The following is a 24,935-nucleotide window of genomic DNA, read 5'->3' on the forward strand; positions in this document are numbered from 1 at the left end:
AATTGGTTTATTTTGATTATTTTAGGGTTTCTTGGCGATTAAGGCCAATCTGAAGTGAAACTTTTGAAGTTGAATCGGTGAGTGTACCACTGCCTGCTACCCTTTATGTGAAATATCTGAATATCTGAATACTTGACTTATGACTATTGAAGCCAAGTACTGCTTTGATAAAGTGGAGGCGAGGGTGTACTTTATCACACTCGTTCTCTGGTCTGTTCATATTCCAATTCTGAACGTCTATCTGAATCTGTTATCTGTATCTGTATCTGAAACTGTACTGAATCTGTTATCTGTATCTGAAACTGTATCTGTTCTGACGTCGTTTGGAAGCTTGTGTCCAACGACCTTTCTGTGACCTATGAGCTCAAATCCTGTGGCTAAGTTATTCAAGTCGGGCCGGCAAGGGCCTGGACGATTAGATAACGAACCACGGTAGTCTGTTCGGGGATCTTTGGGTATTGAGACCCTTGGGTTCCGGTATACTCGAGTATTACCATTTCTGTTACTGATACGGTGAGCGGGCCCGGTAAAGGGGTGTTTGGTGGACGGAATTTGGAGTGAAGAGGGGTCTACGGACGCTTTGGTTCTATATACGTTGACGGAGGGTCAACCGGTCTGGATCAAGTACTGAGCTGGAAATTTGGCTCCTGAGAGCCACCCGTATCCTTCTGATTTGAATCAGTGGTTCCGTTGCTTTATATCTGGCATGTGTATCTGATTTGTTAAACATGAAATGCCATGATTTTATTGCTATCTGTTTGGTACCTCATTGAGCGCAAGCTCACCCCTTTCTGTTCCCTTTTGTTTTCCTTACAGGAAAATAATCACTTTTGGGAGCTCATACGTGTTGGTTGCCAAATTGAGCCATGTATATGTCTATTTTGAATAACTCATCTCATGAAACCCTAATGTGTATTGGGTTCATCTTCTGAATGGCAAACCGAATATGTGTATACCATATGTATAGTTTTGACATGCCAAGTGTGGTTGTAAATGTTGAATTGCTAGGTATTACTGTTTGGTGGGTTCTCGGTTTCCCCTATTCCAGGCACTATTCATCGTTTTCCTTTTGCTTATTATTTTGTTATTTTGGTTCTTGTGGCTTGTCCGAGCGCACTTTTGCATTTCCGAAACGTTTTAGAACGCGTGTAACCGCTCCGTAGTCCTGGCGAGAGCTGGGCAGGCAGTCCGCTAACCCCTTTGGTTCGCCTTAGGGGAAGGTGGGACTGTTACAAGAAAGACAAGGATTGGTGGCTTCATGTTATCTTGGTGTTTTTGTCACATTTTTAGAAAAGCTTTTTTTTTTTAAATGATTCTACCATATCTGCTACTTGGTTAGGGATGATGTGTAATTATCATATCAAATTGTTTGGAAAGTTTGTTATGTTGTTATAGGGAGTTCAAAAACTTTACAAAAATACTAATTTATTCTTTGTAATTTTTCCCTTTCTAATTTCTTGTGTATTAGTGGAAATCTGATGTGATTCTATGTGTCCTTTTATGCGGTGCATTGCGTTGTTGTCCACTTGCTTGAGGTGGTTCGAAATTCTCTCGTGTGTTCACCTATGGTGCAACAAAGGTAACTTTAATTGTAAGGCTCTTTAATTCTTTCATCTTTAAAGGTATGTAGATTATTAACATATAGCTACTGCATCACGGTTTGTAAGACTCATTAATCCTTTCATCATTAAAGCTACTCTCTCTATGTATTCTCTGAATTTGCTTTCATTCTGCTTCTTTCTTATTTCTGTTTAATGGAAAACAGGCACAGCATGGATCACAGCTTGTGTTGAAATGAGTTTTAAGGATGACGAGATTTTTATTTGGCTTGTCCAAATTGTGAACGCCCTAATAATTTTCAATACACATGGCAAGTTTTATGTAGATATTGTCACTCTGTTGTTCACCTTTTACCTAGGTACATATGCAGACATTGACATCTCATCTATTTTCGCTGACCTTTTCTTACCTTTTTTCTAATTATTGTATAAAATTTAAATCATGGTTCTTTATCTTAATTATTGCTAGAAACTTAGTTTGACAAGCTTTGTTGCGTCTAACTTGCATGGAAAGAATGCTCATGTGCTACATCAAACCTTTCTGTCCCAAGTTTAGGGCATTTAAAGAAGTTGCGTTCACTATAATGAATTCTCACATTTGGTTGAAATTTTCGGCATTGACAATGCGAACTTCAATAGCCTTAATATTCAGAACTGATAATAATATTGAATGCAGGGTATGCAATCAATATAGAGATGTCCAAGGAGCTTTACAGACACTTGAAATCATTCCTTGTTAATCCTCTCCCACCGTTTAACAAACAAATAAATGGTAGCAGCCGCAAGAATGATCGAGAGAATGCTGCAAATAGGATTGGCAAATATCGATACAGCTTAGCCTATTCCTCTTTGAGTAGTTATTGGAGGCTTGAAAGCTGATTTTGTTCCAATCTTGACACTAAGTTCTTTCGTTCTTTTTATATTTTTAGCAAATTGGATTATGTACTTTGAATGTAATTTATGTTCTATAATGTGTTTCCTAAGTCATGGTATTTAATAAACATTTGGGAAGACCATTTTAACTCCTGTATTAATTATTATTTCGACCTAAAACCAAGTTCTTGACATAGATGATTTGCAATCATAGTTTACTTAGTATTGTATAATTTATTTCACAATTTACATTGCTGCTAAATAATCCTGGGCACAGCGCAATATTGGGCATTAACACCGTGCATTTGCACGGTGATCACCTCCTAGTACTACTAGAGAGGGTAAAGAAGAAAACGACATGGTCCGTAGGCATCGGTTTAGTGGAGTGGGGATGATTTATAGTGGAAAGTAGACCCATAGAGGTAGAGGTAGTACTAATTGTCGTTTCTACTTTCGAGTGAGCGACCCTTCAGCTAACGACGCCGTCTTCTTTTTCCCATTCCCGTGTGGTTAAAACTTAAAAGACGGTCCTCCATCCTGGTCAAGTTTTCATTTTTGATGTCTTCGTTTTGGGTCAATTTCAGAACACCCCATCCAAAAGTAGCTTCTCCTAGAATTTGCTTCCTGAAACATTGAATTGGATTAATTTCTCCCTTGTAGTATTTAATATTTTCCAATCAAGTTTTTTTTTAATAATTAGGAGATTTTAAATTTAGAATCTCCTGTTTTTAATCCCTCCTACCTTATCATTTAACCCAACCCTCTCCCATTTTCCAATCAAATACAATCACATAATAGCCCGATTTTTCTTTGCATTTTTTCACGTGAGATGCATAGGGTTTTGTGAAAGAATTACACTAATAAAAGTTAGATGGATTGTGATTTTAACAAATTCCTTAATTCAATAGGCCAATGCAAATGCAACTATTTCAGTAATTTGTGTAAAATCCAAAATCAAAAGAACTTATTACATAATGAATGTTTAATTTCTTAGAGTCGAAGTCCGTAACATAGTTTCCTTTATTTTCAGGAAAGAATAAACCATAGGAAATCCCGTCTGGTGCATGCAGTCTTCTTTCTCTTCCTTTCTTTTTTCTTTTTTGGTTGTAGACAAAATATTTATATGTACATCAATTTCTCAGACTCACGAGCAAGAGTAGCTATTTGCCTTTATTTTTTTGTACATCAATTTCTTCCTTTCTTTTTGGAAATAAGGTAGTCTTTCTCACAATGTATAATTGAGTGAGAACTCAAGCCTGCTATGCCAATTGTATTTGATTCAAGAAAACTCGAAATTAGCCTTCTATGCCAATTCTATGTGATTTGACCAATCAATCGAATACTACAGGGTACGAATTGATTTAATTCAACACTCAAGAGGCCAACGGAGGAAAAGGCATTTCCAAAGGGGTTATTTGAAAATTAAGCATCTCATTTCCCCCATTGCTCCTAAGAAAAAGTACATATATTACCTGCTGCAGCCTGGCTGCCTTCGCTGCCCTTTTTTGCTTTAACTTTACCACTCTCCACTCCATCCCATCTCTAAAGAGTCAAGACCAGACATCCATTCATGAAATTACCAAAATGCACCCGTAGCCCATCTTCTACCTCATGAAGCAAGAATCTGTTTCTCGGGTAAAATAGTAATTCTGGAGTAGAAATGGGGAGTGTGTCGTCGGAGGAAGGCTCCGATCAGCAGAGCGAGAGGTGCGGAAGCTACAGTCTCAGTGCTGACGTCAGTGAGTCAGAGAGTTCCGGCAGTTTCACCTGTCGCCGCTGCTACCACGACGGTGCCGCCTCCTCTAGTTCCTTAGCTTCCTCTCCTCCGCCGCCTAATCAGGATAACAATGTGGTCGGAAACTCTGTATTTCTTGCTCCCTCTCTGATCTTTCCTGGGATTCTCACTAAGGATGCGATGCTTCAGCCTCAGAAGCGCGAAGCCGATTTGTCCGGTTCGTTTTTACATTTTTTTAATATTTGTATTCCTCGCCATTTTCACTTGAATCAGTGTGGGTGCATTTCTCACATTTTTATATTTTTTTGTACGCTGTTTACTCGAGAGCACCGGAGGAAATGTTGTATTTGATTTTTTTTTTCCCGTCATTTTTTGGCACCGACTGTAGAAATTGAGATGATGAAGGAAAGATTTGCTAAATTATTACTTGGTGAAGACATGTCCGGAGGTGGTAAAGGAGTCTGTACGGCCCTAGCTATCTCGAATGCCATAACAAATCTCTCTGGTCAGTCCATGTCTGGTTTCTCACAATCTCCGTACAATTTCTGTGTTTTTTTCAAATTTTTAATTAAAGAATGTGAAAGCAATTGTAATTGAAATTGGGATGGTCATTTTGGACATGTAGCAACCGTATTTGGGGAACTATGGAGATTGGAACCGTTGGCGCCTCAGAAGAAGGCAATGTGGTTTAGAGAGATGGAGTGGCTTCTGTGTGTGAGTGATTCAATTGTTGAGTTTGTGCCGTCAAAACAGCAGTTTCCTGATGGAGGGATGTACGAAGTAATGGAAACTAGGCTGCGGTCTGATTTGTCTATGAATCTCCCTGCGCTCAAGAAACTTGATGCCATGTTGATTAGCATTCTTGAAGGGTTTCAGGATACGGAGTTTTGGTATGTTGATCGGGGGGTGATTGTGGCTGATCCCAGTGAATGCAGTGCCTTTGCGTCATCTGTATCCAGTGGGAGGCCTTCAATTAGGCAGGAGGACAAATGGTGGCTTCCATGCCCGAAAGTCCCTCCTAAGGGTTTATCTGAAGATGCAAGGAAGAGGTTGCAGCAGTGCAGAGATTGCACGAATCAGATATTGAAGGCAGCCTTAGCGATAAACAGCAATGTACTTTCCGAAATGGAGATTCCTAGTGCCTATTTAGACTCACTGCCTAAGGTCTGCTCTCTACTAGTTTGTTTTATTTGTTTGTTCTGTCTTCTTTTGTCTTTTGCAGTTTTGTTGTGATGAACGTGTGTTCGCTTGTGTTTAAGAAACATTTGTCTAGATGTAGCGAAGCATGCAGAAAGTGCATTATATCCACCTTATTTTTATTCTTCCACTTGTCCATATTTCTTGTATGTACACAAGAGTGTCTTATCTTAATTTTGGCATGCCTTATTCTACTTGAGCTGAGTGTTATTTCTTTCTATTTCTGTCCCAGTTGACATGCTTACCGAATAACAAAATCAACTATGCTAGAAGTCAAAATACTTACAGAGGGTTTTTTATTTGATAAATGTAAGATGTGCGGATGTGCATAGGTCAATGTTTGGATAAATAAATTATCTCTTGATATTCCAATGCCATTAGACTCTGCAAGCTATTATCAACAATGACTCTAGTTTACTTATAATGTTTCATGTGCTATAGAAGATGTATTCTTGGAGTTCAGTGGGTTGAGTGCGGACCTATAGCATGCAATGCAATTTAATGTGTCACTCCAATTGCAGGATAAATGTTTGAGTTGCTTCATATGATTGGATAAATGATGGTAAATTGGTGAAGTAACTTTTACTTTGAACACTGAAGAATAGGAATGAAAATATGCCAGACAATTGCATATCATCCGTTAACTCTTTGTTTTCATCTGGTCTTTTGTCAACGTACATAAATATGGTTTTCATCCCAGTTATGATAAAGAAGAAAGAAGAGATAACGAAATTTTATTACTCGCTACTATATACCTCACTTCTTATATTGTTGAACTCTTTCTCCATTCTTTATTCTTTTCCTTTGGTGGTGTTAGCTGTGTAAATCTTGCCCCATATTCAGAAGGTGGATTTCATGTGCAAGAAAAAGAAAAAAAAGAAGGTTAAAGCATCTCGTCTATAGAGTGGTTCCTGTAGTTCAGGTGCTGAAAGTTGGCTAACTCTGGATTGCCATATATAGTTTGGCAAAGATGACTAAGAGAGTATGGCACTAGCAATGATTGTTTGGAAGATGTGTGAATAAGGATTATTTTATCCACATTTACTTGTATCTTGTAGGTGAAATCTTATTGAGTTCCTGTTGCTGTCTTATGATTTGTTTAATCTACTGGTATTGCAGAATGGGAAAGCTTGTTTGGGTGATATGATCTATCGTTATATTACTGCTGATCAATTCTCCCCTGAATGTCTTCTGGATTGTCTAGACTTGTCATCTGAACATCACACCTTAGAAGTAGCAAACAGAATTGAAGCGGCTGTGCATGTTTGGACGCTGAAAAATAGAAAAAAGCATCCGAAACATCAGAAGCCTAAGCGTAAATCTTGGGGTGGTAAGGTCAAGGGCCTTGTTGCAGATGCCGATAAGAATCAATTTCTGGCACAAAGGGCTGAAATCCTCTTGCATAGCCTGAGGCTTCGTTTTCCTGGTCTGCCTCAAACTGCACTAGATATGAACAAAATCCAGTACAATAAGGTAGTTTAGATGCATGCTTTTACGTTTTTGTAAATTCTGAGCAATAACCTAAAATAAAAAGGAAAAAAAAAATAAGAAGCTAATCTATACAAAATAACCTTGAATTAGAGGATATTAGTATAAAACTGAAGCTTTTAGGATTATGTAGCTGTCTATATATTTTTTGACTTGTCTATTCAATATCCAAATAATCTTTGCTAATAATGTCCACATAAAGCCACGTGTATCCTTTCAAGGTCATATGTTTAGCTAATAAAATACAGAAGAGTAGAGTCTCTACATTTGAAAATTGTTGTTAAGACTTCTTGAGTTTATTGTATATTTGAGTTTGGCATAGTAATTTTAATATCCCGATGGATTGGGTTAATAATTGTACTTGACTATACATTAAGTGGACCTGATTTTGAGGAATTACTCAAACTTGGAAAAGAGATAGACATACAGAATGTCATGTGATGTAGAAGTAAGAGTATATGTAATATTGGTGTTTACTACATGCATCTCTTATGCTCTGGTGCAGGATGTTGGGCAGTCAATTCTGGAAAGCTACTCAAGGGTAATGGAGAGCTTGGCATTTAATGTAATGGCGAGGATTGATGATGTCCTGTATGTGGATGATGCCACCAAGCGCTGCAATGCATTAGAATGTGTGTCCTTTTTCAACAGGGGAGGTTTGGGTGGTCTTCCCATCCAAAAGCGTATATCGCCAAGTCCTTTCTCCATTCAGCACACCCCCTATACCTCTCCCTTTGCAACTCCATCATTTTGTTTGTCCCCTCTAGTTGGTAGTAGCCCTGGAAGAGCTGTTTCCCCACGGAGCGCTAATGGTTTTAGGGAACCTCAAAATCGTAAGATTGACAAAGTAATACCTGCTGACTTGGATAAATTCTGGTCTTATGCTGGAAGCCTTAGTGCTAGGAGAATTTCTGAGAATGTTCCAGAGCGTGATTGAATTATTTTTCAACCATCTGGAGGAGGCTACTTCACCTCTGGTGCAAATGGATAGTTCCTTTTAAAGTCCGGATATGTTGTGTATCTGCAGTGCAGAATAGATGAATAGGTAAGATCATGGGTTAAACCTTTGGCCATGAGTTATCTGCTGGTACTAGATGGAATGGTTACAGTAGTCGTAGTTCTAGAGTAAATTTACTAATTTAATAGAATCTCTTTTATGCTTAGCAATGGGGTACAGTTTGTGGAAGAGAGCTACTAGATTACATTTGGGATTACATAATTTGCTATCCTCTAAAGAGAGATAAACTTGCTGCCCTACTTTAGAGTACCAGCATGGTGATGGTAATGCAGCGAAGGAATTCTTTAAAACATGACATGCTGTATAGAAAAGAAACTCGCTCAAAATTTAATCGGACCTTCATGTCAGTAAAAATCCTCTTGTAAACTCCTCCTTGCTTTGTGTGATTTGAGCTTTTACTTGCTTTGTGCTCAATATGTGAAACTATAAAAACAAATCGATCAAAACATAGATCTATCGACTTCATATTTAGTGGGGACACAATTCTAAATTAGATAAATAATGTAAAAATTTTCTGGCTTGCTTGAGAACAAATCTGCCTTAATAATGCCGAAAAGCTTGTAGGAGAACAACTGAGAGTAGATTTCGAGGAAGAACATTGTAGGAGAGCACTTGAGAAAATAACTTTCAAGTAATTGAAGAACTCTGCATCCTTTCTGTCAAGGTGTATGCTACTGTCGAGAACACAAGATTGAGTGAGATGGTGAAATTCTTCCCAGTGTATAATCTGTGTACTACTTGGAAAGGAAGGAAAAAGCACATGATATTAAAAGCAGAACATTTAGTTAAACCATTAACATAGTCCAAAGCTGTTAATTGGATCTTTATTTGTACAAAGTAAATTTTAATTTGGGCAAAATTTAACTATTGGGATTGGCTTGATATCTAGGAGTCCTCCCTACTGTTAGGTTTAGGATTCAAAACCTGAGTTTGGCAGTTAGGTATGTGGAGGGATTGGGAGGTGAAAAAAAAATTGGACAAGATTCGATGAAGTCCAATTGTCTAATTTTATAATAATTAAGCTTTGGCTTGAATAATATGATTTAAATCAATTGGACAGTTAATTTTTTGACTAATTAAAATTTTGAAATTTCGTTGTCTACAAATACCAGCACCTTAAGTCCATTGAGGAGCTAGTTTGCTAGGCATAATATACGGCTCTTGTATTTATTGAATTATTTCGTAGAATGAGCAGCCTTCAGCAATCTATCAATACAGACCATGCATGTCATTACCGGGTATGATTAGGCTCAAATTGAGTGACAAATCTAGAGAGCCCATTTCTGGAGTCCATGCGTTCTTGGGGCGTTCAACATTCTCAGTAGTCCCAGAACTGACTCTTCACTTCAATGAGCAAGTCAGCTTACCACACACATACAGACAAGTTTCCTTTGCAAATTTATTTTATTTTATTTTTTTCTGAAACGAACTTTAGTTTAAATAACATCACAACTTCAGGAAACATGCACGGTTTCAAAGCCTTCCCAAAATTCTACAATAATCAAATTAAAGTCAATTTGCTTAAGCACTTGAAAGCTTTGCTGCAACTTATAATCCAACTCTGTTTGGATCCACTAGTTTTTCAAATATTATAAAAATTTTTAAAAAGTATTCTAAAAGACACTCTAAAAAGTAGTCTAAATTTTTTTAATATACAAAAAATATCCCAAAAAATATATTTTAAAAACTCTATTATTTTTAAATATTCCAAAATATTTTCTAAAAATATCCATATACTTTAAAAACTCTGCTACAGTAAAATTTTTCAAAAAAAAAAATCCCTCAAAACAGCTAATCGAGCTTCAAAGAGAATTCTGGTGACCAAATATTGAACTCCTACTTGTTTTTTTTTTCCAATAGTGCAAGTGGAAGATCTCAATCCCGGGACCTCTCATTTAGCTCCCTCCCCCGTACTGCTCAATCCATTCCTCCTCCCTCCCTAATTACTTGATTATTGTTATTGGTGTGAATGACCATCCAATTGAGTTGATATCCATCCAAACATGCTCGCAAATGAAATTTTACTTATAATTTATCTCTCTTTTGACAATTTCTATCTCTTATTGTAAATTTGAATTATTTTTTATTTACATATGGTAACTTTGCATGGTGTGAATTTAATTGTTACATGGGTAAATCTATTACTTTTTGTCTTGAACTGAAAAGAAATATGAAGTAGATGTATAATCATATTCATGAGAAACTTTAAGAGCTTTTCTACCAGGTGTCCATTCGGCACTTGTTAACACACTTGAAATTCACTTAACCTATCATGTATGTACACATACTAATAATTATTACCTTCCTTTGTATTTATATCTTTTCTATTTAATCATACCTATTCTCCTTGGTATTTATTTACTTTCCCAAATTAATCTTATATTTCCAAAAATATGACATTTGAATATATCTAAACCGGTGCCCAATTGGCATCCATTAGACAAACCCAAATTTAATTACTGTATCAAACAATACCTATTATTTCTTTTTTTAATGCATTATACAATTTATTGAGTATTACCACTTTGTAATAAATTTATGTATAAAAGTTTTAAAGACTATTATGGTAGATAAATGTATGGAATACAATAATTTTCTGATATAAATCTACATAATAAGTAAAAATATTGTTGTTGATTTATTTATGCATTCATAACTAATCACACTTAAAAATATTCTGTGCTAGCGCAACAGCAAAATTCTAGCTAATTATGTGAAATGAATATTATCATACATTTATTGTATTGAGGTGGCATTTAGTTATTGTGACGATCCCACCTCCCCCTAGGGCGTACCCAAGAGTTTGACGAACCGTCTGTTCAACTCCCGCTAGAACTCACTCACGCCGTCACGAAATTTACAAAGTAACAATTTCAACAATAAGGGCAATATCAATTACAACCCTAGACATATACAATCGTGGACATCAAATACCCATACAATCTCTAAATACAGTCGAGGAGTTAAACTTACAAAATAAAACCAAACAAACTCGCTATGTGAGGACCCGAAAATTCCTTTAGAATTTCCTCCCATTTTTGAAAAAATTAATTTATATTTCCTTCTATGTTTCTTTACTTGATTATTTAACTATTTACTAGCTCTAAATTTCAGGGTGATTTCATTAGTTGAGCCAAGAGTTTTACTTTTATTTTTCAAGTTAGAGTAAGTTAGGGTTTTTGGTGTGTTTTGGTAGTGTGATCACTTGGTGAGGTGTGTGTACTAAATTTGGTGGATAAGAATGAGTATTAGGTAAGAAAAAGTGTGTGATTAGAAGTGTTAATACTAAATGAGTGAATCATAAGTTAAAATACTAGTACGCGCGAGTTAGGGAAAACGGCTTGAACCGATGTGCACCGTTTGCTACCGAGTGAGTACACCACTTGAACACTATTTTATTACCTTAATCTGCTTACTTTTATTTCAGCAAAATTAGCCCTAAAATATCCTCCATTCAGCCGAAATTCTTGACCAAATGAAGAGGGGGAAATGGAAAAAAATAAGGAACCATCTTGTAGTGACACTTGGCGGAAATCAAACCAACTTTGACCAAGCAAATTTTCTTTCCTTCTTATCTATAATTTGGCTCATCTTCCTCCTTTATTTCTTCATGTTGGCCAAAAATAAGAAAGGGAAAAAGAGAGAAAAACAACTTCAACTCCAACCTTGATTCTTCTTTGTTGAGCTGAAATCACACAAACCAAACCGATTAAACTTACCTCTTGGTGATTGGAAAGTTTGGTGTGGTGAAATTTTTGGAAGATAGTGATTTGTTTTTCACTTGTAAGAAGCTTTTGGAAGGTATAAGGCTTGAACTTCCTCTTCTCTTGCTTAATCTTGTTAAATTTGGTATAGAAGCTTTCAATCTTGGCTTGCTATGGTTGATTTCCTAGTTTTTGATGGTGTAGTAGAATTTTCAGCTAGGGTTTGCATTTTTCAGTTTTGATTAGTGTTGTTTACCTAGTAAGTGATGTTATTGAGCTAGGATATGGATTTGGTGAAGCGATTAATGGTTTGGTTGTGACTTTTTAGAGTAAAAGTTGAAGTTCCAGCATTTGTAGTGATTCTGCCCTGTTTTTGGAACCAAACTAACCTGCATATTCGTCCATGATAAAGGTCAAATCAGTTCTTGCTCAAAACATGAAAGTTGTAGGGAATTGAGTTAGCTTTCTATCCAAAACATTTCAACTCAATCGGAGCACTGTATCTTGTGAAATGACTAAAATACCCCTGACTGCCCAAATGCCCTGTTTAACCGACAGCTTTCTATTTTCTCTGAGATTTCAATTTTTGACCCTGAAAATGTGAGAACTAGGTGTTGATGTCTTCACAGGAAATGTAGATCTATGTCTTAGATTCGAAACGCCATAAAATTTACCTTGATCCGATATACATAGATACAGTTACGACGAAAACACTGAAGATGACAAAACTGCCATTTATCAGTTCTTCTTTAAACTGGTTTCCAGCTTTGGTCCATGGTGATAAGTTATTATTTGGTTTGTTTGGTTGGTTTTGAGGCCTTGAATAGATGAATGTGGTTGATTATCACTTGTGGTTGGATTGGAGGGTTGTTGGCTTGTGAATCCAAGTTGTACTTGGATGGAAAAAGTAAGAAAATAGGGGAAATGCTGCCCAAATTTCTATTACTTGCTCTTATGAATATTAGTGAGATGTAAGGTTTGATTTTAGGGTTAGTTGGATCTTAAGTGTGACAGCCCCACCGCCCCCTAAGGCGTACCAGAGGGGTTAGCGGACTACCTGCCCAACTCTCGTCAGAACTAACGAGGCAGTTACTTACGTTCTAAGACGTTCTGGAATAAAGTAGCGCGCTTACACGAATCAAAATCGCAAAATGGGAAAATCAAAAAATGAAACCGCCAATGAATAGTGACTACCACGTCACCAACCAGACCGAATCCAATCAACTACTAGTAACGTTACATAACTCTAGAGAATGAATATTTCCAAACCAAATAGGATACAGGAACAGGGGTAAATAGTTTTATACACATACGTTTGTAATTTACAAATAAAAGGAAAATATTTGGATCCAAGTACATTCAGAGTTTCCAACCATCGAGGAGCTTTACATAAGAATATATTAAAACTAGCTTGACTCGTACATCAAAACATCATAGTCTTCAAAAGTTGTTCCCTGTAAGGAAAACAAAATTTAATGGAGTGAGATTTCGCCCAATGAGGTACCATCACTCAGGCATTCAAGGAGTACAAAATCACAATGATATACTATTCAAATAAGTTCATCAAGTGTGCACAACAAACATCACATTCCAAGAAGATTTGTAAAAGGATACGGTCGGCTCTCAAGAGCCCTTTTCCACTTTTGGCATACTTGATCTCACCTCATTGACGATCTGTCAATGTATAAAAGTAACCCATACCGTAGACCCCACTTTACTCCAATTTCCTTCCACCTCACATACCCCTACCGCGCCCGAACTCCAAACAGTTCAATAAATGGTAATACTCGAGTATACCGGAATCAAGAGTCTCATATTCAAGGATTCCACATAAACAGTCCCCATGGCTTGTCGATTTTCTCGACCAAGCCCTTGTCGGCTCGATTCAATTGACCACTAATGGGGTTGAGTTCAGTGATAACAGTAATGGTCGTTGGATAACGACCCAGTTCAAGTATGTTCAAGTAGAATTCAATTGATGCAGTAAACAGTCACATAAGCCATAGAGCGCGAGAGTGATAAGGTACACTTTCTTCTCAAACAATTTCATCCTTATACATAAGCATTCAAGTCATAAATTTCAAGTATAACCAAGCCATGAAGCAACAATCACGTGAGTAGTACACTCACCAAGCAAACACAGAGTGAAATCACAAATTTCTGTCCAACGAGCGCTCCGCGACACCGGCACGTCCTAAAACATTCAATAAAACACAATGAGACTCGAATACGAGTCATAAACGGAATCCACATACTACTAGAGTAAGACCAAATAGGACATATAAGTGCAAAATCAAGCTAGGACATGTGCGGAAATGAAGCTTAGGTTGGAAAACAAAAGACAGATTTGATGTTGCTTAGCGGAGCGAACACCACTGAACCTACACTTATCGGATTGAGATGTAATTTACACTGTTTCAAAGCTAAGATAAAGAGCTACAACTTTGATGAAGGCCACTCAGTCCAGTTCGTATGGTAGCAAGGTCAAAATTTCAATGTGCCAAACCAGAATCGCACAAACAGGTTAACTAACCACATTATGGTTAAATGACCATAACTCAGGCTACCGAAGTCCAATTGAGGTGTTTATAGGTCCGTTGGAAAGATAAGACACAGAAATACAACTTTCATGTTTTGGCCAAATTCTAATTCGGTAAGGATCAGGGTGAAATGTCTCGGTCAGATTGGGTGAAGTGTCAACTCTGTCCACTGAACTCTACCTAGGGCAGTCTGGGGGTATTTCTGTCTTTTTACAGTCTGCAGAGCTTGGATTGGACTGAAAATTTACAGACAACTATAAAACATCATTTCCTACAACTTTCATGTTTTAACCCAAGGCTGATTCGGCCTCCAACATAGCCAAACAGAACCGGGCAGAACAGGGTTAGTTGAAACCCTAATCTGGAAATTTCGGTACAAAGCGGAAATTTCTGTAAATCGCTACAATTTACGCATCAAAACTTCATTCTAGACCATTCCAAGCCATCATCCATGGCCATGCAATATTAAACACATAAAACAGAAAATTCATGAATAATTATGAAAATTCACCAATCTCCACCAAAAGTTACAAAATCTTGCACAAAACCAACTCTATGACTAACACAAGTCATTAATTTCACATTATCAAAACCAAAGAAGGAATTCCTTAACTACTCACCTTGCAACCCCAAGAATAGAGCCAACTTAGCACCACTTTCTTCCAAACCACTTCACCAACAACCTTAATCCTACCTAGAGAAGGGTTTTTATGGAGAAATTGAAAGTTTAAACGGTTGATTTGCTAGATTTGTGCAAGAAATGGAAGAAACAAGTTGAGAGCTTTCTTTTCTTTTCTTGTTGAGAGGGCCGGCTATAGGAATGAAGAAAATGAAGATTTTTGTAGTCAATTGTGAGCTTTTAGTAAAGTTCATGAATAGTAGTCAAAGTCAAGATTGAGTCACAAAGTGACACTTGTCACTTTCTCTAATTCAAAGCTATCCTTTTGTCTCTCCAACTCTCATCCATCTAGTAATCTCTAATTATCTCTTAACACCTGATAAATTAAATCCGGTATACACAACTTAACCTAATTGGCCGAATTTTACCGAACTTACTGCACTAGTGGGTCCCACATCCGGTATATACTCTTAAAACCTCATAAACTAACTTATACTAGAAAAATAATTTAAAAACCATATTTGCTCATAAAAATTTTCTGAATAAAGGAAATGTGAAAAATCGCGAAATTAGAATAAAATAAAACCTAGAAATTAAGAAAATTACGGGTCCTCACATTAAGTTACATAGGTATCCTTGAATGCACTTCAATAGTAGTGTATGAGTTGTTTTTTACCAAGATTTGGTATCAACTAAGATGAAAAGTGTTAGTTTTATCTCAAACACTTTGAATTACATTTGCTCACTTCAATGTGGGATTGGTTATTCTTAGGGTTTGTCGGTGATCAAGGGCATAATCCGGAAGAAAATTTTTGACGTTATTTTGCTTAGACTGATGAGTGTTCCTTGTGTATTTGTATAATAAGTGACTATATGACTATTTGTGAATGTTTGCTTGAATGTTAAATACTTTCCAAGGATTTCTAAATGGATTTTCGATGAGAAGTGTGTCCTTTATCGCACTTGACCCAAGCCAAAGTGAATTTTCAATGATTGAATGCTACTTGTCCATGAATATAAGCCTTTTGGATGAACTGGACCCTTGCCCTTTGTTGCCAGTCGACTTAAGTCAGAAGCGGACTCGGTCGGGCGGCTGGTGACCCTGGGACAGTGTTTTGGTATACTCAAGTATGACCACGAAAGTTGGTGGAGAATTGGCTAGTGACGAGAGATGAAATCAATGAATGAATGTCAAGAACCCTGGAGAAGTTTTCACTTGCAAAATGTTTTTCTAATAAATTGGAGAGATAAGGAAAATGGTTGGCGAATGAATGAACGAATGGCTCCACACGAGCACGTATCCTTTTAATATGTGTGTTTTCATTGCTTTTATATTGTGAATGTTTTCTCGATTAATTGTTCTTCAATGAATAATGTCCTTGTTTAAATTGCTTGATTACTTGTTTGGGAACCTCACTGGGCGTTTAGCTCATTCCTTTAGTTTTTGTTTTCCTTACAAGGGATACCAGCGAGGGTGTGAGACTGGTACAGGCTAGCATAGTCTAGTTTTTGAATTTTTGCGATCATACTTGCGCTAGTGCTCGGTTAGGGTTGAATGTGTCTGGAAGTCACAACTTTTGTTATATTTGGGATTGTATGAATGTTTGAGATAGAAATGAATGTAAGTATACATTCCAAGTTTGGGAACTGTTATTTCACTTATTCTTCAGGTTATACCTTATTTTATTTGAAGAGAGTGAATGAGTCCTGACAAGAGTTGGGCAGGCGGTCCGCCAAATCCTGGGATACGCCCTAGGGGGAATTGGGGTCGTTATACGCTAGAGAGCTAAGGAGTGCCTACGCGAGCAACTAACAAAACTTAGACAAAGTCTATGTCTTCTCCAATCCCACTCTCACGTTCTTACTCCTGTAAGGAAAACAAATTTATGGAATGAGCTAGAATCTCAGTGAGGTTCCAAGAAAATATGCAAGTAAACTAGCAGGCATGATATAATGTATAGCAAAGTAGGTAACTAGATAAATCATGCAATGATGTACAGTAAAGATCACATTCCTATCAAAGAATATAGTCTACTATCAGGAGCAGGTACCAAGGCAGCTTGTCCAGGGTCCGTTGACATTCCATCAACCATGGAATTTTGATGTTCGTAGATCACCACTAAACGTTCATCTTCGTCCACTGATCATCCCCCTACCAGGCCCGAACGCCATCAAGTACCCATGGTTTATCAATCTCCTCGACCAAGCCCTTTGTCGGCTCAATTTGACCAACTAACTATAGGATGGGCTTACAGTCCCAAGTATTCAAATATTCATGATCTGGGCCCCAAGTATTCAAGTATTCATGATCTGGGTTTAAAACCCCAAGTATTCAAGTATTCATGAGTGGAGTCGTTGGTTGTGACCCAACGCTCACGCAAGTAAAGATTGGAGACATTAGCTGTTACCTAACGCTCCGTATTTAAGCATGTCACGAGTTCAAATCATGAATTCAAGTCATGAATTTAAGTCACAAATAAACAGGTTAGGAACTTTGTCCTTTACGCAAGGTTGCCCAATTTACCCGACCGCTATAAGGTTGATCTCAACCAAGAGGTCCAACGAGGGCTCAGTTCAACCGTTACCGACCTACATTCACGCATACGCATGAGTAACCCAAGTTTCCACTTACCCAACGTCTCGGATAAGGGTCCAAGGGCCCAGTTCAACCACTACAAGAAGATATACAATCGGTCTACAATCATGCACATGTACATGCAAGTCCGTACGCAAGATCAAGTATTTCAAGTCAAGATACCGGTCACTTGTAAATCAAATTGCTTGTACATGAATGAACAAGATATCAAAAGTTTAGTTGACTTAGGCATAAAGTACACACTCGCCTAAAAAATGACAAATCAAGTGTCTAACATTTTAGCTACAAGTAGCATGGAACATGCAGTTGGAACACTCACCCATTAATCACAATCTTTACTTCAAACCCCTGGTTCTTTCTCTTGGTCACTCTCGAGTCCTGTGGTCATATCATATACCAAGAGTCTAGCCAATTCATACCAATATAAATGCAAACTATGAATTTCGAATCTTCACTTAGCCAAGAAAGCAATTTTGCAGGTTTACCCCTGTATAGCTGTCAAAAGTACAAAGTTTTTTTTATTCAAATCTGGGGATAAAATCTCATGCATGATAGATCAATGTGTCATGTGTCATATGAATTAGGAACATATCAATGATAGCCAAAACTTGTGAAGAAAACAAGACAAGAATCTCGAGATTCAAAACTAGTTCAGTAATCAGATTAACGGCCACCTTCTCATCTAGCCATACTCAAGTACAATCTTAAAGATGCCACACTATTCCAAGCCATAACATTTAAAGGAAATTACTTCTAAGTCAACTAAGTAAACTCACCCCAAATCATATACTTTCTAGTTCAATTCAAGGCGAAAATTATATATTAGGTCAATGATTCAAGTAAAAGATAGTGCGAAAATATTTCCTTTCTATCTACGAATTTGAGTTTAAAACTGTCCAAAATAGTTTGGTTGTTAAGCTGGAAATTCAACACTTGAACAAGAAAAAGTGAGGTTTTTTTTTAAACACATGACACATGCTATGTTCTAAATATACAATAGTTTGGAAATCCCAACTTTAGCAGTTGCTGTAGATGCTCTCGTGACCGCCATGACCACCGTGCTTTCCCATGCTTGCTTACCTTGCAACTTGTGTCCTAAAGTTGGGAAATGACATTGAATCTAGAGCTACAATTCGTTTAACCAAAGATGGCAGCTTTTGAGGAGAGTTAAAGAGTCGTTGTGATCCCAAGTTCAAGCTGGCTAATTTATCTGCTGCACCGTTTGCCTCTCTGAAGACATGTGAAATGTAAACTGAAGCCTGAGCTGACGTAGTGTATTGCATAGAGGCCATTTGCCGAGAGAGTTCAATTGAATCAATCTTACCAACATTGCTGAGTCGACTTCAGCAGCAAAACCATCCATGCCTCTTTGAACACACAAAGTCAAACCAAATAAAAGGGAGAGGCTCTCTGCCGCTAGGACATCCACGTCACCAAATTCTTTATAAAAGGCAAATATTACCTCCCCCTGGTGGTTCCTGACCAGCCCACCCCCAGCGGCCACCTGTTGCATGATACTCGCATCTGTATTAAGCTTTAGGGAATCCGGAGGTGGTTTATCCCAAGATACGGCCACATGCCGATGCGAAATTGTAGATGAAGGAGCTAAAGTTGACCATATCATTTTTGAAAACCATTGTTGTACCCAGTTGCTTTAAGAATCCCACAATCTCCGAAATAACCTGAGCAGCTGATTGGTTTACCCCTTGGAACTTGGTGGCGTTGCGTGCTCTCCAAATAAACCACAGAACAATAATCGGGAGAGCAATCCGTATGTGGTTCCTGTTGAGCTTGGGTAACGAAAGAAACCAATGTAGCAGCAAAGCTGAAGCACAAGAGAATTTCAGCTTTTTCAGACCAAAAATATTGAAAAAATGGTCCCACACAGTATTGGCAATTGGACAATCAAGGAAGACGTGGAGCCCCGATTCAGTATTTACTTGACAACATACACATCTTGAGGCTAACTTGAATCCCTTCTGCTGTAAATTCTCCTCCAAAGGCAGAAGATTATGAAGCAACCTCCACACAAAGAATGACAATTTGATAGGGGCAATGGCATTCCAAATCATCCCGGAGACCAGAGATATATTCTTCTTGTTCCTCACAATCTCCCAAGCCGTGGAAACGGAAAAGAGCCCATTAGTAGAAAGAGACCATACCATGGAGTCCTTCTTAGACGGGTCAAAATGGACCTGTAGTACTTGCGACACTATAGGTTCTGGTAACCACAGCCTTAGTTTTGCCTCATTCCATTTGTCCCCAGTAAAAAAATTCCGCAACTAGAAAATGAGTAGAGTCCTGCGGACAGTAAAGATGATACAAAGGATCGCCCAGTAGCCATCTGTCATACCAGAAGTCTACTAGACCCTCTCCTAAACACCATCGAATATTTGGCTCAGCCGTCTCCCGGATACTAACAAGGCGACGCCATATAGCTGATGAGTGGCCAAGTTCCACCTTTGAAGGGTGAGATAGTTGTGCATACTTACAAAGCATGAATTTTGCCCATGGGGACACTTGCAACCTAAAATTCCACCATAGCTTACAAGAAAAAGCTTGAACCATAGCCTCGAGAGAACGAAAACCAAGCCCACCCTCCTCCTTCGGGAAGCATAGCTTTTCCCATGAGGTCCAATGGATCTTCCATGATTCATCATCCCAGAGGAAAGCATTAAATAACCGTGCTATGGAGATTATAATAGCCTTGGAGGGATCCATGACTTGACATAAATATAACGGCATTGATCCCAAAACATGCCGTAGTAAAATAATTTTCCCTCCCATCGATAGTAACTTAGAGCTCCAGTGAGAAATCCTACCTCTTATTTTCGATACCAGTCCATCATAGTGAATGCATTTTAACCTTGTCTTATCAATCGGTACACCCAGGTAAACAAAAGGTAAAAATTGACGTCTGTACCCCGTCGTATCTGAAATCATGTTCAGAAGTGAATCCGAGACTCGAGAGGAACAAGTAAAAGAACTTTTGGCAACATTAATTCGTTGACCTGAACAAGACTGGTACCGATGTAAAAGACTCAAGAGATCCCGCAAACAATCTTCTGAAGCTCTTGTAAAAATGATCAAGTCATCTGCAAAGGCCAAAAAAGGGACAATGCCTCCTGAAGCTGAGTATTGTCTACTGCCGTCTTCCGAAATAAAATTCTGCAGCCCCCTACCCAGATACTCAACTGCAATAAAAAAGAGAGCAGGCGATAATGGATCTCCTTGTCTTACTCCTCGAGACGACTTAAAGAAACCAGAAGCTTGGCCATTAATTAACATCGAAAACCAATTATTGGATATGATTCTGTAAAATAAATCGACCACCAATTCACAAAACCCAAAAGCACGTAGCATGTATAATAAAAAATGCCATTCAACCCTATCATACGCCTTTTCCATATCCAGTTTTAAAATCAAGTTTGGGCTCACCAACTTTCTATCAATTTTCGAGGTCAATTCTTAGGCCAGAAGAATGTTGTCTGCAATATTTCGTTCTGGTACAAAACCAGTTTGCCAATGCAAAATAATACTCGGCAATATATCATTGAGTCTGTTTGCCAGGATCTTGGAAATAATTTTTGAGGTGACATTGCACAAGCTAATAGGCCGAAATTCCTTCCATTGTGACGCCCCATTGTCTTCGGATGTGGAGGTAAAACCTCTCGGTAGTTGAGCGCCCTTGAAGAAGTCGTGTACTGCCTCCAACAAATTGTTGTTAATAATATCCCAACAGCTGTGATAAAATCCCGCTCCAAAACCATCCGGTCCCGCGGTACTATCGCTGTCCAAAGAGAAAACTGTTGTACGAAGCTCTTCCATAGTGGGTAGAGCTTGTAGATTGTCATTATTCTCAGACGTGATTTGCGGGAGTTCAGTGGGCAAGATTGGAAGGGTCCAATTGATCTATCAGCCTGAAAAAGTTGAGAGAAAAAAATTCTCCGCAGAGAGTTGGATATCCTCTAATTTTTCCAACCAAACACCATTCCCGTCTTTTATTCTGGAAATGAAATTAGCACTTCTCCTTTGCCTGACAAGCGCATGAAAATAAGCGGTGTTCATATCCCCTCCTTCAACCACTTCACTGCTGCCTTTTGCCTCCAAAACTCACTCTCCAAACGAAGTTGCTGAGCATGTAAAGCTTGGGCTTCATTCAGCTTAATTTTGGACTATTCATCCCGTTTGTCATCGAATTCCGACTGTCGCACTTGCAAAAGTTCCAAAGCTTTCTTGACCTTAGATTCAATTCTCCCAAAATGCTTCATGTTCCACTCCAAAAGCAAGTGTTTAACATTTAGAAGCTTTTGATAGAAAGATTCCATCCCTAAACCTGTAACCGGGATTTCCCACGCTTCCTTGACTATATCGATGAAACCCTTGTGTTACCTCCAAATGTTTAGAAATTGGAAGGAGGTTGGAAAGGTAGACTGATTTCCACATTTGATTAAAAGAGGAGCACGATTCGACCTTCCCCGAGGCATATGTGATGCCTTTGTAATACCAAAAACTGATGACCATTGTTGATTCATTAGTGCCCTATCAAGGCGTTGCCAAACCCTTCCATAAGTCCATGTGAAAGGAGGTCCGTCGAACTCTACATCTCCCAGTGAACAGTTAAAGATGGCTAAATTGAAATCCCCCATCGCTCCCATATTAACGTGAGAGCCACCGGATCGTTCATCGGCAAAAGAAATTATGTTGAAATCGCCAGCCAGCAACCATGGGCCTGAGACATTAGTTGAAATATGCTCCATCGCGTGCCACAACGGGCGCCTTCCAACTCTCGTACAGTTCGCATAAATAGCCGAAAGCGTGACGATATCACCAGACAACAGAGTGCAATTCATATGCACTAACTATTCAGCAAATTCCTCAAAAGACAGCGAATAGCCTTGTAACCAGAAAATCCAAATTTTCGCATCGAGACAAGATGTAGCATGGTCAAAGTGTAAAAACCTACGAACACAAGATAACTGGGCAATCCTCGACAAAGGTTCAATTAAAAACAGTAGTTGAATTTTATGACTTTGGCAAATGGTCTTGAGGTAGCTCAAAGAGTCCATACGAGATGCACCTCGTATATTCCAGAACACAATATTAATTGGCCTTAACATTGGAAGATCTAAGCAGATATTTAGTTTTTGAAACATTCTGAGCCATTGTAGAGGTACTAACCGAGTGTTTATCCCTTCGCGATCTGCCCACTTTTGATTGCTCCCCAACTCGATGTGGATCCTGATGATCTATCAATGGCAGGTCAATAATAATCCCCGGTTGTGGAACTATATCTAACTGAGACTTCTTGTTGTTCAGTTGCTCTAGAAATGCTGTTATGCCTATAGCATCCGCCCCAACTGATTAGGGGAGGAAGGCTTAATCCGAAACTTAGAGGGAGAGGAAGATGGAGACTTAGCAATGGGCTTATCAACAATCTTGTCAATCAAGGCTGCCTCCTCCTCAGAGAGACGCTCGAGGGATTGGAAAGAATTGAAAATAACCAATTCTTTATCGGTTTCGTCAATGTCGTCCTCCTTGGTATGTTGGTTTTCAATGTCATGTAGCTGACTGTCGCACTCCTTGTCCATCAAAATGTTCATCAAATTGTCCCCTTCCAAATGCTGTTGAAAAGAATTGGACACAATCAAGTCCGCTGCTATGTCCATGTCTTTGCTCTGGTGGCTTCTGAAAGCGGTCTCTTTTGTTGGTTTGGGTAGGCTGTGGACAGCTTTTGGGACAAAAATCTGCCATACCGTCTGTGTTTCCTTTGTTGCCTGAGCAACTTTATTACTTCTCAGGGGCTTTAAAGATGGATCTCTCTTAAAACAATGATTGTCCATGTGGCCAATTCTATTACAAAACAAACAGTAATCTGGCCACCTCTCGTAAAAGACAGGTTGCTAGAAACCATCCTCTAAATCACCGATCCATATTTGCTTCGGCGGCTTGATTGCAACATCAATTTCAATGAGAACTCTTGCAATAGAAGGTCTCCTAAGATCCAGAGTTGCATCATCCAATTGCAATGGGCGACCCAATAAACCCGCAATCTTATGTAAATAGAATTTATTGAAAAAATATAGAGGTAATTCCGGCAAATTGATCCATACAGGAGCTATTGATGAGTTTTGACTGGGACGAAAATAGATCGACCATTTTGAGACATTCATTGGGAATTTTTGAATATGCCATGTCCTCCTTACCCATAAGCGTGTAAAATCTTCCTCCAAAGAAGGTCGAAGGAGCACATGTTTATTATCCAATAAGCCTCCTGGACAATCACCCTTCAAACCTAATAAGACCACAAATTTGCGGATAACCTCCATAGATGGACGTCCCATTGGAAAACGACTAACCAGGGAGTTTTTGAAAGGCTCCGCCAACTTCAGAGCCTCCTCCCTGGAAATTAGCAGTGCAGGTTCCCCCTTGAAAGTGGACGGTTGTCCAACATCTGGTATTGCCGAAGTAGAAACCGAAGTTGGCGCTGATGCTACCATATCAGCAAAGGACTTCCTCCATGCATTTGCCGGCTGATCAGGTGGCCTGCCAATCGGTGTGTGAGTAACATCCATCAAGAAGTTGCTGTTTTAAGGATTTCTCCAAGAATTTGCTACCCCTGTCTCTTTAAATGGAGAAAAAAGAGGATCTCCACAGCTTGTTAGTTTACCTCTCTCGATTGAATATGGATTATGGAGGATATGAAGAAGTTTGGGTTGAAGAATGTTACTATGTCGTCTAAAAAGGTATAGGAGGAAATGGGATTCTTTTGATCTCAATACTCTCTCTCGCTCGGCTGGTTTGTTGGAGAAGGAATGAAAAAATGTTCGGATTAAAGTTTTGAGATTTATGGCTGAAGATTAGCGGTGTTAAAGGGAAGATTGGCTGAAGTAGATGTTATTGAGGCATATTAACAAACACAAACAAGGCAAAGCTTAAGTTCCTACGGTTCTAGAATTAGGCCAGATCTGAAATTCCAAATTTTACCAACAACCTCAATGAATCGTAGGATGAAGTCAACTCACCTTGAATTATGCAAACTCAATCAGGCAAAAAAGTGGAGTAGAACGGAAGCATTTGCTGTCAGAACTGAATTGGTGAAGGGATATATCCGGATAGTATATGAACATAATCTACCTTGTAATTGAAAACAGACCAAGTTGCAAAATCTTGACCTAATTTTGCAGCTCACCTCAATGCCTTGCTACATAGTCTATCATGAATTACTGATACTGCTTATCGAGAGTAAATGAAGCGATATTTCTTTGGAATTCGAAGTCAACAGATTCCAAAAATGGATATTATATTTTTAACAGTTATAATATTTTTCGTGCAAAATGCACACAAGTATTATGGTATAATCAAGTATTTAAGGCATTAGATTAGCAAGAGAATTTCACCATACAAAACCAAGAGAAAAGCCAAACACAATTGCTCTCTCTCTCAACCAGTTTTGAACAAATTTCCAGCTTCAGTGACATTTGTTGAAAAGGTATAACTTGAGTTTCGTAAGTCGAAAAATCACAAAACTTACACTGTTAGAAAATAGACTTGAAGCACTAATAGGCTTTGGAAGACATTTCCATAAAATTCATCTCATAGATTA

The 24,935-nt window shown here is 38.4% G+C and overlaps 2 protein-coding genes across 2 annotated transcripts; one reads left to right on the top strand and one right to left on the bottom strand.

Annotated features, from left to right (window-relative positions):
- The first annotated feature begins 3,931 nt into the window (after positions 1-3,931).
- On the top strand, positions 3,932-8,015 carry LOC113709118 (rop guanine nucleotide exchange factor 1). Its single transcript, XM_027231872.2, has 5 exons — positions 3,932-4,384; positions 4,556-4,672; positions 4,793-5,331; positions 6,484-6,837; positions 7,358-8,015. Exons 1-5 carry the CDS (start codon positions 4,093-4,095, stop codon positions 7,787-7,789), a joined length of 1,734 nt encoding a protein of 577 aa, XP_027087673.2. The 5' UTR covers positions 3,932-4,092; the 3' UTR covers positions 7,790-8,015.
- Positions 8,016-19,576: 11,561 nt separating this feature from the next.
- On the bottom strand, positions 19,577-22,089 carry LOC140014148 (uncharacterized). The gene is made up of 2 exons (XM_072064558.1): positions 21,837-22,089; positions 19,577-20,523 (listed from the first exon to the last, which is right to left on the bottom strand). The coding sequence occupies exons 1-2, from the start codon at positions 22,087-22,089 to the stop codon at positions 19,577-19,579; spliced, it is 1,200 nt and encodes a 399-aa protein (XP_071920659.1).
- Positions 22,090-24,935: the final 2,846 nt, after the last annotated feature.

The sequence above is a fragment of the Coffea arabica genome, chromosome 9c (assembly GCF_036785885.1).
Source record: "Coffea arabica cultivar ET-39 chromosome 9c, Coffea Arabica ET-39 HiFi, whole genome shotgun sequence".
In the NCBI taxonomy this organism is placed as follows: domain Eukaryota; kingdom Viridiplantae; phylum Streptophyta; class Magnoliopsida; order Gentianales; family Rubiaceae; genus Coffea; species Coffea arabica.

Excerpts from the sequence above, each read along its gene's own strand:
- LOC113709118 (XM_027231872.2), top strand. The coding sequence starts at position 4,093 with ATGGGGAGTGTGTCGTCGGAGGAAGGCTCCGATCAGCAGAGCGAGAGG. Across the intron at positions 4,673-4,792 it reads TGCCATAACAAATCTCTCTG|CAACCGTATTTGGGGAACTA; the intron begins GTCAGTCCATGT and ends TTGGACATGTAG. Across the intron at positions 6,838-7,357 it reads ACAAAATCCAGTACAATAAG|GATGTTGGGCAGTCAATTCT; the intron begins GTAGTTTAGATG and ends GCTCTGGTGCAG.
- LOC140014148 (XM_072064558.1), bottom strand. The coding sequence starts at position 22,089 with ATGGAGCATATTTCAACTAATGTCTCAGGCCCATGGTTGCTGGCTGGC. Across the intron at positions 20,524-21,836 it reads ACAATGGTCATCAGTTTTTG|TTGAGTATCTGGGTAGGGGG; the intron begins GTATTACAAAGG and ends TTTTTATTGCAG.